Raw genomic sequence first — 14,811 nt, forward strand, 5'->3', positions numbered from 1 at the left:
ACTTTGCACATGTGGAATTTCATACCTAAATTTGGTGATATTATTTTGGTTCATTTATGGCTAGTTACAAGAAGACTCAGTAATAATGTCCATTCACTAGAGTCTTTTTCTTTGGTTGAGCCTACTGGGACCAGGCTGATGAGATGGCTAAAGAAAATTCATGGTAATATGAATTATGTGAATTTTCACTGAATGGAATTGAAACTTAAAAGGATTTCCATATTTATCCCCATCGTGGTTTTGGAAGCTAATGTCCGTTCAGAAGTTAAAGAGTTTGAACAGCTCACACAATCCTGTAAAAATTACAACTGGCTGTCCTTTAATAAATAAAGTCATTGTAAAGATTTACATTTACAGAGTGAAAAGTGAATACATAGCATTTTAAATTCAATTTTGGAAGTACTAATAAGTACTGACCCATAACAATATACACTAGCTAACTTTTTAACTGTCCATCATTAGCACCAATAAAGATTCAACAAAATTACTTTTATTCCCACATCTCAAAACAATTCTGCAAATTCTTTGTGAAGTTTAAGTATAGTCACAGACCTTAAATATTCACATTGTTTTCTATGTCATACTGAAAATATGTTCACTAATTTTCTGGATATTCTTTACAAAATCTTATTAAAATTCCTGGTATTATCATCCCTAAGTATACAGTAGCATAACCACACTATGTAGTTTCACATGATAGCTCCTTAGAGTTTTCACATCTAAATTACCAAGAACAAAACCCTTCCCTCCCTCATTCTGTACTCAGCTTAATTCTATATACTAGTCCTTGGATTATGTACCACTGTCAAAGTATAACTGCATCAAAATTATCTTGTTTGTGGATACAATAATATGCCATACAGAACAACAAAGTTACACATAATGACAAAGATTACTAAGTTATGCAAGACGAACAAATGTTAGGACATGCTAGCTAGGCAAAGTCCCTAGAAAGAGGATCCTACTATACTAAATTCAAATAACATCGACAAAATAACAAACAATTATCTTTTAAAAAATTATACAGCTATTGGCAAATTAGGTAATTGCTAAATAAAAGTAGAGCACAAGATTAAACTCTAATATTTACAATTGCAACATACTTGGGTAAAATTACAATTGTGCACATCAGTGGCTTTTTAAAACAAAAATAAATCATATACATAGAGGAAAAATGAAGACAGCCTTCAGTTCAACAGAAGCTGAATTCAACCCATCTCAAAGATACTCAACAGCTCAAAGATTTACCACAGAATAAATAGAAGACTCACTGATAACCAGGGCCATATTACTAGTGTTTAAAACAAATTTTAAACAAATTAATGTCTATTGTTTATTCAAAGTCAGATGACTGTGCCAATGTGACCTCAACAGGAATATAATGAGACGTGCAAACAAATGTAAAACCTCCACTAGCTCTCTACCTTTTTTCCTCAGAGGTTCCTGGTAAGCTATAAATACAGGTACAATGCACAGTGATCTTTTTATTTATTGTTAGAATATAAAAGAACTGAGTAATAGTTTTAATTTTATATTTAAAAGGAAGACTGAATTTACCTGAAAAAGAAATGTGGCATCACACACAAACAAGCTTGAGGGGAGGAGTATATTTGAGAATACGCTGTCATTCCGAATGCTGAAGAAAACGCGATCCCTGTTTACTGTTAAACTATGTAGTGTTGACGTTTTTTCTTTTAAGAAAAAAACTTAATTTTTCACTATGTACGTTTTGTGAATTTAGTTTTCAAATCACAGTAATCTACATAACCATTATTAACAGCTCTGTGTTATAGTACTGCAACAAACCAACAAACATTTAACTGCACTTCACATCAAGAGTATGTAAACTTAATTTTTTCCTCTTCAAGCCTTCAGAAAACTAGGGGCTATTTCAGCAGCCAATCTGGTCAGAACCTCTGAAGGCAGTTCAGTGCCTCACAGTGTAAGTGACCATCTGTGGCACTGCATACCCATCTGGTATTGAAGTGACCCCCTTCAGAGGCTTCCAGTAAGGCCTAGAGTTTAAGGTTAACATGAAAAAGTGCCACCTTTGTTTTAGATTAGTGATGGACTCTGACAAGATAAAATAAAGTTATTCTGTATATTGTTATACTTACAAGCAGCTCCAATCCTGAGTATTTATGGTAATATCTAAACATACAAAAATGTATGTACATTTTTCTCCACTTTCCTGTAAACTGTTTTCAGTATACTGTTTTATCCCTTTAACATTGAAACATGCAAATCATACATACAAGTATAAATACACAAAAGAAAACAATTTACACTCATTCAAAAGTCAAGCAACAACAAAAATAATATAGCTACAGTATTCAAATTATAAATAACAAATGCTTGAGGCATCTTATATTCCTAGAAGCAGCCAGCCATTCATCCTAATGTTCTTAGCTGCAATTGTAGAAATACTGGGTTTTGCACCTTCCATGCTTTTACAGTATTTATAACACTATCATATGTGGAGATAAAGACTTGTTTACTATAATCTCTTCTTTTCAGAATGAAGAATAAAGCAGCACTTACAAATATTGAAACAGTGGCAGCAACGGCAGGTGTTACCACTGCTAGATCAGGAGGATTCCATTCTAACAATTTTTAAATTAAAAAAGGAAAGGAAAAATTGACCTAAACAAACGATTACATGTTCATTCCTTGGGCACTTAACAGCGAGTCCAGCATGTCGTATGTGTCTTTGTAGTCCATATGCTGGCTGGCTGTACTGTACTCGTGATGGACATCAGGACCGTTGGTCTCCACTGGCTTCTTGTCCAGTTTCACGAGGGTGCTGAGATGTCCGTAGCCCACCTGGTATGTGACAGGGGGAGGAGGGGGTAAGGGATGGTTAAAAACAGAGTTGTGAGAGGATATATACTGCTTAACAGAGGAGGAAGAACTAGATGAACTACCTGAACTTTTGGAACTTTTGCTCATTTTGGCGTGATGGTTGTGAGATGCATCATTGACATGCAGCTTCTTCCTTGAAGAGCTGGAACTAGAGGAAATGCCATCACTGCTCAGGCCAACAGGACTCCTCAGAACAGTGGGTGGTATTCCATCAGCACTGTGTTTACTGCCACCACTGCTGCCACTGTGTGAATGGGAATGCTTGTGACTGCTGGGGTGGTGGCGGTTGGAGGGATGTTCCTTGTGCTTATCTTTATGGTCTCTGCTAATATGTGGGCTGGAATGCTTGCTCTTCCCACTGCTTTCATCAGAAGAGCTGTGTCTTTCTGAAGAAACTTTTATCTTCATTTTCAGTTCTTCTTTACTGGCACTTTTATCAGTGGGTGGTAATGGGATCCGTAATTTCAGCAATCCACTTTTTTCCTTCTTATCTGCCATGTATTTTTCAGGTTTTTCTGCATTTGTGATCGGAATTTTCATTTTAATGGGAGAAGTTACAGAGCTGCTACTGGTTGCCTGCGACTGCACATGTTTGTGTTGCTGTTCTGCCTGGGCAGCTATATAATGATCCCTGACATCCAGATCAAGGGTTTCTAGCTTACGTTTTTCTCTGTATTTATCTAAAGACATCTTCTGAGGAATAACTCCTGGAGTAGCAGATATTGGTCCATGGTGCTTACTGCTCCCTGCTTTATGAGTATATTCTTGCTTAATAGAAGAATGATCAGAAATTTTGTCAGGTCTGTGATGCAATCCTGAATGTAGTGAGAGAGAAGGTCCCTGCTGGAAGTTGATGTTGTACTGGCTACCAGACAGAGATGTCTCCTGTTTCTGTGAATATATCTGCTCGGTCCTTGCTGATTCTTGATGTTGAGGCCATTCTTGGTGTGACGACAAACTGTATGAGGTACCTGGCATTCCTGTTGCTAGCACTGACAAATTATCAGACGTATGGCTGTCTTGAACAGAAATATTTCCTGAATTCAGAGGTACTGGTGCAGAGAATGCCGATGTAGATGGTTTCTGAAAACTTGGGTTTGCAGGCACACCAGCAACACTATCTACTAAAATGGAATTCTGGACCAAAGATGAACCAAGAAGTGGTGTTTCCGATACTTGTCTATCTACTTTTGGTTTCTTAGCCGCCTGATCAGCCTATTTAAATAAAACACAAAAGAAGCAATAACAACACAGGAATTTAATACACAATTCTTTGCTTATAAAAATTCTATATTTATAAAACAAGACTATAAAATGTTGAAAGCACTAATTTTGGAATTTGATATTCAATCTAGCCATCATTTGAGAAAGTAACTTAACTTGTCTAGGCTTTAACTTCCCCATTTGTAAAATGAGAAGAATATTACCATCATTGTGAGGTTTATAAAAAAATTTATAAAATACCCGGCAAAGTCCATTGGACACAGTAGTTGAATACGGTATGTGTGTATGTAGCGTCTGACACATTATAATTATTCAGGAATACTGGAAATGAAGAATATTTAACCCCCAAAATTCAAACTGGTTAGTTTTGTAATTGTTAGATAAATGACAAACTGATAATCTTTTAAACCCTGCCAATTCTCTTACCCTCCAGTTTCGAATCTTCTTCAACCTACTAGGCGTTTTCTCCAGTATCTGTAGAAATTCATGTGTTAACTCTAAAAATAAAATTTAAATTCATAACTTAGAAGGTGCCTTTATGATTTAAATTTCTCTCAAGTGAGCAGTATTAAAAAGGTTCTCAAGAGTTCATCTACTTCACTATCACCCTCCTATTCAACCTTCAGCATTTATAGTAGACAGAGCTCTGAACTAGTATTTTTAAAGAAAATAACTCTCTCACCCCAATTTTATATGCTTACTCAGAATCTCTGGAAAATTTAGTAGCATTAAAAAAATATTCTCCCAAAATATAAACCTCCACTAGGCAAAAACAATAATAATAATATTTGCTGCAGGCAAGATCCATCAATAGATTTAAAATTAGTGGGCAAAAGTTTAAGAAAAAAAAGAATATCTTCCTCAAGATATTTAATTGCAAAGAGGAAAACAGTAACTTTATAATGGAGAAACACAGTAAATACCATCTTAATCAAGTGATGATGGTTATCATTACTAGCAATAAGAGATATCAACATGATGCACCCCCAATAAGATCTATACTAATGAAAGGGTAATATGCTAATTAGACCGGACGTCCTCCTGATGACCATCCAGACGTTCTTCCTGACAAAGCCGGGCCCAGGCGAAGCCACCCGCCCACAGTCCTGGGCGCTGGTGCCTGCGGCCCAGGAGAGAGAGAAAAGCTGCCCGCCCTGCGGCTGCAGCTGGCCCAGGTCCCGGGTGCCTACGGCCAACCAGAGGGAGGGAATCCTGGGTCCCGGGTGTGGGGCCGAGGCAGAGGCGGTTAGGGGTGATCAGGCAGGCAGGCAGAGGGGTTAGGGGCGATCAGGCAGGCGAGCAGTTAGGAGCCAGAGGTCCAAGATTGCGAGAGGCAGTTGGACATCCCCCAAAGGGTCCCAGATTGGAGAGGGTGCAGGCCGGGCTGAGAGACCCTCCCCCTACCCTGGGCCTCTAGTGCATTGATAAAATGCATTTTTGTGTTTCTAGATGTCCTCAGTTGCAACAGACATAAACCCCATTTTCCATTAGCTTCAAATTTTGTGAAGGAAGTTGGGGAAAGCCCACAAAAAGAATAAGCTAAAACTCAACATACTAGTTTAGGCACATCTACTAAGTAAGAATGTTATCTATTTCCTTTCTGAAATTTTTAACAACATAGCTAAAATGTCTTAATCTCCAAGAATCTCCTACCTCTGGCGAACTTCTCTTATGTCTTAACCATGGAAATTTCTTATCAGGAGACCCTCAAATTCCAGGTTCAATTTAGAGAGCTTGTACCCCCAATTTTCCCTTGTCAACTCACATTTAATGATTCAAGACAACAATGGCACATTTCATCAGTGGAACTACAGAGCAAGAACTATTACCCAGAAAATACCATTAGTTCATTGCTTTACATCTTCTGCAATAATACCTGACTTCGAGTCCGTACATTTTAAAGTCAACAAAACTAACCTTTGAGTTTGAAAAAGTGTCAAAGTGCTTGAGATATTCAATAGTAGTTAATATATTTACACTTTATCTTTTTTAGGCTAATGAATCCTTATTTTCATCCTGTGTTCATTTGATCATGTAATTATTCTTTTAAATCTATTACCAAATTGTTAAAAAGAATTATAGTTATGTTTTTAAAGTTTATTTTCTGAAATACAAACTAAAATATTAATACATGAAATAATGATATCTGGGATTAGCATTAAAATAATTACAGGGGAGCCTTGGCCGGTGTGGCTCAGTTGGTTGGAGCATCATCCTGTACACCGAAAGATTGTTGGTTTGATTCTTAGTCAGGGCACATACCTAGGTTTCGGGTTCTCTCTCCGGTGGAGGTGTATACGAAAGACAACCAATCGATATTTCTCTCTTTCTCTCTCCCTCTCCTGTTCCCTCTCTAAAATCAATAAAGGCATGTCCTTGGGTAAGGATTAAAAATAAAAAACTGCAGGGGAGGAAGGATGCTGAATTGTCCAGAATTAGTAATTATTCAGTTTGGCATGAGTATATGGGATTCACTAGTTTTCAAACCTATACAGAATTAGATAGACTTTTTCCATAATAAAAAGAAATATTTTTAATTTTAAAAAGATTTATTTTCTCTACTTACCATCTAATAATTCTAAAGTAACTGTAGGATCCACATATTCCCACCAATGTTTTCCATCAGTTGACACAGGAATCTCCCAATTGGACCATTTGCAAGCCAAATGAATGCATACACATGCTATCACTGTTGGTTTGTACTGAAGACAGAAGGTGGTAAGATGTAGACTGTTGTGGTGCATGTTTGAAAATGAAGTCATAGAAATTCAAATATGTAAAACAAAGAAAAAACATTTACCAGTAAGATTAGAACAAAAACAGAAGTATAAAGGTTTTCTTCTGTAAGCCTAGAGTACAAAACCTTATTATGTTAAAAGCTAACACTATACTTACAAAATTCTAGTACTAAAAAAACCCTATACATTATGAACATTCCCCATACTCTTAAGGCCGAGTATTTTATTAATATTTTATTAATACTAATATATTAATATTTCTGAATTTTGCTTTTACATCTAAATTCAAAGTATTTTTATTTCTTTATAAATGGAGGTGAAGACATATACCTAATACACTTCTATTTCCAATAACCACTATATACCAGTACAATACCTTAAACTTTTTTTGGTGGCATTTTTGTTTCTTTTGTAATACCATGGCAAAAAAGTAATGAAAAACCAGAGGACTCTTGGTAAAAGTGACACATTTCAACACTGCATTATAATCAGGGATTCTACCATTTGATGTGGCTTAAACATAATTCTCAAGTAAGTTAAAGAGAATTTAACACTTTTCCTATGTAAACCTCTGTCTTCCTTTCAATAGAGCCACAGAGAAAACTTACCTTTTGCGCAACAGCTTCAAAGCCCAATGTTGCTATGTACTACAAAAATACTCTTTCTCCTTTTACTATACTGGGCATGTAACATGTTACAAGTAGGCTTTTCTAACCAAAGTTTAAATTTAAGTGTTATTTTTGCTTTTGTTGTTCAGAATTCCTCGGAATAGAGGTTAAAGCCCAACAACATATATCTGAAGATATACATGGATATTTGCCAATCCAAAATTTTAAATAAAACTTAACAGTGTCACAAAAAAATTAAGGGCCACACAAAGCTGGTTTAGTCCCTCCTCCCCAAAAACCCATTAAAAAACCCCCAACAAATTTAAATAATTAATATAATCAGTATAGAACAGAATTTTATATTAGATATTAAAGGCTTTTAAAAACTATTCTTCCACTTCAGTTTCAGAATTAATGAAAATGTTTATTGATCAATCATAAACCACACCATTTTGTATTTATATAAACTGAAAAGGAAGTAAGGTTTTTTAAAAGTAAAAGTTGTACTTATGCACATCTAGGCACTGACAGGAGTCGACTACTTCTAATTTACTACTAATGGGTATTATATAACCAAGTTATAGAAATTTTATTTATTAAAAAACTTTAATGATTAAAGTTAAGATTGGATCAATGTGAAATTTTAAAAATTGTCATTTAACTATAATTATAAACTAGAAATAGCTTTATACTTACCAAGTTGCTCGAATTTCTACGTTAAGTTTAGCTCTGTGTAATCTTTAGCTGCTATTCAGGCTACCAATTTTAGACTTATGCACTCACAAATCGAGAATATGTCATCAGAAAGCACCACTACACTTCACATTGTGCATTTAACCCCTCTGTGCCCAAAGTCCCTTGTACAATACACCGCAAAGCAGACAGGAAGGTACCACCACAGTAGGTGGTCCAGTCTCCTGTTGCAACAAGGGTAAGAGACACATTGAGGGGGCCCTGCATTAAAGGAAGCTATAGTGTGCTACAACAGTGCAACAAAGAGGGTCAGGATAACAACCTGTTGGTAGCCATGAAATAGGATGTCTGTGCCAAATCCTTGCTTGCTGTAAGGAAAAAAAAGAAAAACGAAGACAATACTATCAGCTTTAACATGCTACCATTAAAAAGTTCTCAACATAACAAAAACTTCAAAGATGTGTACACAAAAAGTAAATTTTACTTACTACTTACAAATATCACAAGAGCGCCATCATTTTCTATACTACTGAAAATCTTCAACAACATTCACTCAAATGTTTCTTGCTATCCCCCAAAGATCTGAGAAACAAGCCGATTTGCTTTTAGCTAGCCAGTTACAAGGGCTAAACTTGTTACTAAGTTAAGCATCTAGTCAGCTAAAAGTTGCAATAAAGCATTCTCCTGGATTTAAAAAAAAAAAAAGAAGAGGAAGAAGAAGAAAAGATTTTGAAGTCTAATACAAAATACAGAGTTGCCTGCCAGACTTAATCCTCAGTCATATTTAAATTGGCTTAGTACTTCCATCAAAATAAAAGAAAACCCCCACCCTCCAAAGTCAGAGAGCACAACCGCTCAGTTTTTCATCATGCTACTAAGCATCAACAAATAAACAACCTAAAACATTATAAGGACAGATATAGGAAACTCCACTATATATATATTTTTTTTAAATTATAGAATCCAATTAATAGAACTTTAGATATGAATACTGTAGAGGGAATCATGATGCTTCAACACTGTCACCCTCTTAAAGAATGGAAATTAAGACACTGAAATGGAAAACAGGCCCTCCCCTTCTGCTTCTTATTTTTCCCAACAGGGATGCCTCTGCTATAGTTCACCCTTTTCTTCCAATTACATTCATAAAACTGACATAATCTTTCCCCTTTGTTTCAACTAGGTTTAGTTCCCTTCAACTCACCCCTCTCTAAAAGGCCTCAAAATCCTTGCCCCCTCGTAGTGTTATCTGTAGCACCTGTAATCCCTGCTGTCCCATGTGAATCTTAAAAAGGGACTTGGGCTTAGCAGAGCTGTGCTAAGAGTGTCAAAGAATGTCCCGGAGACAGTTTGACTTAAGTATTGCTTTCTTTCCTTATGGGAAAGAAAGGATAAATCAGAAAAGTGAAGGACCCTGTAAAATGACATTAGCCAATTCTGCAGCAAAGGAGCATAATACCAATTTTCTCTTGTGGGGAAAGGAGGTAAAGGACTTGAAAGAAGCCAAACCATTTACTCCCTTCACAAAAGACGCAAAATATGTAGACAAGAAATTTTAAATTGCCATAGCAGTTTTCACCTCAGAAGATGTCTAAATTCAATAACCTCACTGTGCAACAGAGGAAGAATGTAGGGAAAATGTTTTTTGTTAGCTTAAAATTGTAAATAGAGCAAAGAAAAAAAGAGACCAAACATGAAAGAAAATTTATTAAATGGAGTGAGATACAAACCCTGTTACTCAAAATGTTAGTCACACAAGAGGAGTTTAAACATATATAAAATCTGTACTAAAATTTAAGTCAGTCACATTTTAAACATTAACAAAAAAATCATATTTTAATATTTTGCTTTGGATGATATATAAAATTTAGTTTATATAAATATTTTAAAATTTTCTACCTTCAATATCATTCTTCATCAGACTCAATTTAAAACAAATTATATGGCTTTCCATTAGTCTGACAAAACAGTTTACCCTTTTAAGTTTTTAGGAAAATAGAACTACTCAGATTTTTTTTCTTAATTCAACATCTATACTAGTTATCTATACAAATCTATACTATACTGTAATACTTGTGATGAGAATGTGCTATAAAATATATTCATATAATCACAAAGAACAGGAACTATAAGTATGTTCAAGTTTACAAATGATAATACGTGCTATTAGGATAAAAAGATACATAATGGCATTTTTAGAGGTCCAGTTCTTGTGGTGTCAGATAACAGGGCCTTTTTTTTTTTAATGTAGTCATAACATAATAAACTCCTACCTAGGTATAAAATGAATTCAATTTAGAATGAATAAAATGTGAGGATATTTAGGTAAACACTAAAAAACAAAACAAGGCCTTCAAAAGTCTTACCCATTTTGTTTAGAATAATCCTAAAGAAGTCTGGTGGTAAAAGAATGAAACTGCAAAATTTAATTTTCAAAAAGGAAGTAATAGAAAAAAGGCACACTAAAGGTTCTAAGGGATTGCTATTAGTACATAACATTTCTAATGGGAAACAGTAGTAGTGGCAGCAGTATAACAACATGCAACTGTGGAAAAACTATTTCTAAGCATATAACAGATATACAGGATTCATTAACAAGAGCAGAAAAATGTGTTCCACATGCTTTATGAGCAGTAAAGCAAAAAGTACAAAAGCTTCCTTATTCCTGTTTATAAAAGGTGTAACAGCCACATTACACACTATGTATCATGCTATATATTTCCTCATTATACACAAAAAACCATTTTTAGTAATACTAAAGAACTGCGAAAAATGTATTAAACCAATTTTGTTCAAATGAAGATGGGCAAAACATTTGCAAACATGACAAATCTAAGAAACAAAATTTTTTATAGAAAAAATTTGAGGTTGACCTCCAAATTCTTATACTGTAGTCTTTTCAAGAAGTCAATGAAAATTTCTGACATAAATTAAAAATTAATACTACTTTCTGTACCCATGTGTTAATGGCCTACATCTTAAATATTAATTGAAATATAGGACAGGCATGGCCCAATGGGGAGATAGAGAGCCCGAATATTTGAAGCCCTCCAAATTTTTAGTGAAATGAAACTCTCACTGAAGTGTATACAAATAGAAATAGATGAGTAGGAAGATACCTAACACTAAAAAGTAATGCTTCAAAATGACATTTCCCTTATTTTAATAAAATTCAAGAAAAGGCTATAAGAACAAAATAGCATTCAAATCAATTATAGGCAACAAAAATCATAAATACTGTATTTAATTAAAAAGTTTCAAAGATCACTTACCTCTTACTAACTGGGTACATTTCACCACATCTGTGTGTGGGTGCTCAATGGTGATCTCAAAACCTGAAATGAAAAGCACTTTTTTCCCCAATCACTTACCACTACAATACTTGCCTGAGAAATGCCATTCACCACACAACCATAAATGTGTAATATATTTTTCACTATTAAAAAAACCCAAAGACAATGTTTCTTATCACTGACATGATCACTATATACCTCTGATAAGAAATCATTTCTTTTCAAAAACAATGTTTCAATTATGAAAATTTATTATCAAAGTTATTTGAAGATTGGGGGGAATATTTATTCAAAATTCTGAATTACAATTAGTTTGAGATTATTCTCATGTTAAAAATAAACTAAAATCATGACAAATACAATTAAGTTTGCCCCACATGTTAAGCAGGGAATTCAACTAGGTAGTATATTTCTCTCCCCCTCCCCACTTTATTGAATTTACTGGGGTTCTTAGGTGTATTCCAAAACTCTTTCAGAAGATGTGAAAATAAATTTTTCATAAATATAACCTTTGGGTTACAGTGTAAGAAATGACCTTTTAAATAATACAGTGCTCTTATTTTCTTAGTATGCCTTAGATCAAAAAGTTTCAGCAAGTTAGCTTATAACTATGTTTCATTAATAATAAAATTGTTAAGGTTAAATACACCTTGTAGGCCTCATGATTCATTAAATCACTGTTTCTAAAACCAAAGATAAAGTATGGAAAAGCTTTCAATGCCCAATCAACCCTTAAGTAGGGCGAGGATACATCTAATGCCTTTAGAAGCAGTAAGTGAATAATATCCTAATAAATAGGTAATCTGGATTTATGAAGTTACTGTATGATCTATTTATATTCCTATAATAAAACTGTAATAAAACCTGCAAAATCATACTTTAACAAAAGCCAAAGAGGTGTATCTTATATATTCTTATGTTTCCCTTAAAATGCTATTATTCAGTCTCCATGCTTAAGACTCTGCCATAATGCAAATAACACAATGATTTTTTAAAAAATGTCTTTAATTATTTTAAAATATAATTTTCTTTTTTAACTTTCATTATATTTAAATTTTCATATTTAATTTTATATAATAAAACAGTAACATTTACATTACTGGATTTGGAGGGAATGAGAATATTCTCACTTATTTTTGTATCTTTTTATACTATAAAAACTTTAAACAAGTGATATACATTTCAAACAAGCTACTTTTGTAATAAAAAGAATCAGTTATTATGAGAAGCTGTGATTACCACTTGAATTCAACATTTAGGAATGGAGTAATAAATAAAATAAAAATAACTACCATAATAAATAATGATTATGACACACACTATGTGGCCATTTTTTAATACATCATCTTCACAATGTTAAGGTAGGCATTATTATTCCACCTCATATATAGAATGAAGGCATGAAAGGTAAAGAGGGGAATTTTGCCCAAGTCAGAGGCCTACAGATTTAAACCCAGCTCTCCATAAAGACAATGTTCTTCTAGGAGTAATACATGACTTTACGGAAGTCAAAACTGTCTTAAGCCCCAATTTCCTCATGGTAAAGTGAAACATCAGAATAAATGATCTTTAGAGGCCAATTAAGTTGTACGAACTTTGCAGACAACATAAATGTTGAGCATTCTTTTCTAAAAGTTAACTATTATGTCACATTAAAAATGATATACATTCATTAAATAATGACTATAAGCTCTAGGAGAACAAGAACTGCCATGTATGTATGTACACATTATAATCATATGCAACAGTTTGAGAGGAATATTTCATTCTCCAAAGCAAAGCCAGAATGAAGCACAGTATCCCAATTATCTGAAAACATTAAAATCTCACCAAAGGTTGTTTATGTGAAATGAAATGAAATTTTTAAAAATGGTTTTTTTATAACCAGGCAATAATATTCTGGCCCCAAACTTTGTTTTAAAATGAAACTTTCATCAAAGATAAAATCACTTCTGCCCAAACCGGTTTGGCTCAGTGGATAGAGCGTCAGCCTGCGGACTGAAAGGTCCCAGGTTCGATTCCGGTCAAGGGCACGTAACTTGGTTGCGGGCACATCCCCAGTAGGAGGTGTGCAAGAGGCAGCTGATCGATGTTTCTCTCTCATCGATGTTTCTAACTCTTTATCCCTCTTCCTTCCTCTCTGTAAAAAATCAATAAAATATATTAAAAAAAAAAAAAAAAAAAAGATAAAATCACTCCAGACATTTTTTCCTTTATTTAGAATACATATAGCAGGCCCTTGAATAATGTCATTTCATTCAACATCATTTGTTATACCATAGGAATTTAACTCTTGTTTGTATCAATTAGCCCATAGTAAACTGGTTTTGTTATATGTTGTTTCACTTAGTTAAAATACCAATTGATGACATTAAGTAAAGACTTATTGTACTGCATTGAAGAACACACATAAAAATATATGATGTAAGTACATACCTAGGGTTTGTAGCATTATGGTTTCAAGTAAAACCAGTTCTTGAGTTTGTTGAAGGTAAGCCTGCGAGGTAAAAATGGTAATATTAAAATACTTAAGATAAACATAACTACTAGACCAGTAGTCGGCAAACCGCAGCTCGTGAGTTTGCTGCTCTACTGACTAATGAGTTTGCCGACCACTGTACTAGACTATGGGACGGTTAAATCTCATGAGAATTATAGATTGATTACAACAGAACTAGAGTAGTTTATAAATATGAAGGAAAGAAATCAAAGGAAATAGAGAAAGCCTATATTCTGTGACAAGTCTAAATTGAATTACTTATGTAAATAAAGAAAAACCCCAAAAAACCTAATGATAATGATAATATGAAAGGGGCAGGGTTAATTGGAACAAAAGAGATCTCTAGTCTATAATATAAAACTTAACCTAGGTATTATGAGTGCTTCAAGACATATTAAGATAGGAAGCACCAACCCACATAAGAACACCAAATTCAAACGCACCTTAAAGAAAAGTCTTATTAACTTAATCTAGGATACCTTCATGTGATAATTTCTTGACAGTAACAGGAGGTTACTTTTAGAATTAACTTCCTCTCTTCAAAAAAGGCAAAATAAGAATTTTTAAAAAGCTGTATAATCTCTAGATTAAAAGGAAAAATTTTAGATATAAAATACCAAAATAATGTATCATACACCCAACCTCAATAAAGTATTCACCTCCTAGCTGGTTTTGCTCAGTGTTATAGAGTGTTAGCTCCCGGACTGAAAGGTTGTGGGTTTGATTTTGGTCAAAGGCACATACCTTGGGTGCATACCTCGGGGTGCATATGGGAGGCAACCAATTGATGTGTCTCTCTCACATCAATGTTTCGGTCTCCCCGCCTCCTTTCCACTCTCTAAAAAAAAAAAATCAATGGAAAAAAAAAATTCTCGGGGTAGGATTAACAAAAT

The 14,811-nt window shown here is 34.2% G+C and overlaps 1 protein-coding gene across 9 annotated transcripts in view; it reads right to left on the reverse strand.

Annotated features, from left to right (window-relative positions):
• Positions 1–291: 291 nt before the first annotated feature.
• The window catches only part of CCNT2 (cyclin T2), a 41,208-nt gene continuing 26,688 nt past the window's right edge, over positions 292–14,811 (reverse strand). For 2 of the 9 annotated variants that reach the window (XM_080670331.1, XM_080670333.1), the window contains exons 4-9: positions 13,855–13,915; positions 11,398–11,460; positions 8,448–8,493; positions 6,653–6,816; positions 4,513–4,583; positions 292–4,077 (exon numbers count right to left, since the gene is read on the reverse strand). In XM_080670331.1, the coding sequence (XP_080526457.1) occupies positions 2,656–4,077; positions 4,513–4,583; positions 6,653–6,816; positions 8,448–8,493; positions 11,398–11,460; positions 13,855–13,915 (1,827 nt within the window). In that variant the 3' untranslated portion in view covers positions 292–2,655. Of the gene's footprint in view, positions 4,078–4,512; positions 4,584–6,652; positions 6,817–8,128; positions 8,494–8,613; positions 8,807–11,397; positions 11,461–13,854; positions 13,916–14,811 lie in introns of those variants that run through there. The other 7 variants (XM_080670334.1, XR_013960698.1, XM_080670335.1 and 4 more) reach the window with 7 other exon arrangements.

The sequence above is a fragment of the Plecotus auritus genome, assembly GCF_963455305.1.
Source record: "Plecotus auritus genome assembly, chromosome: 5".
In the NCBI taxonomy this organism is placed as follows: Eukaryota; Metazoa; Chordata; class Mammalia; order Chiroptera; family Vespertilionidae; genus Plecotus; species Plecotus auritus.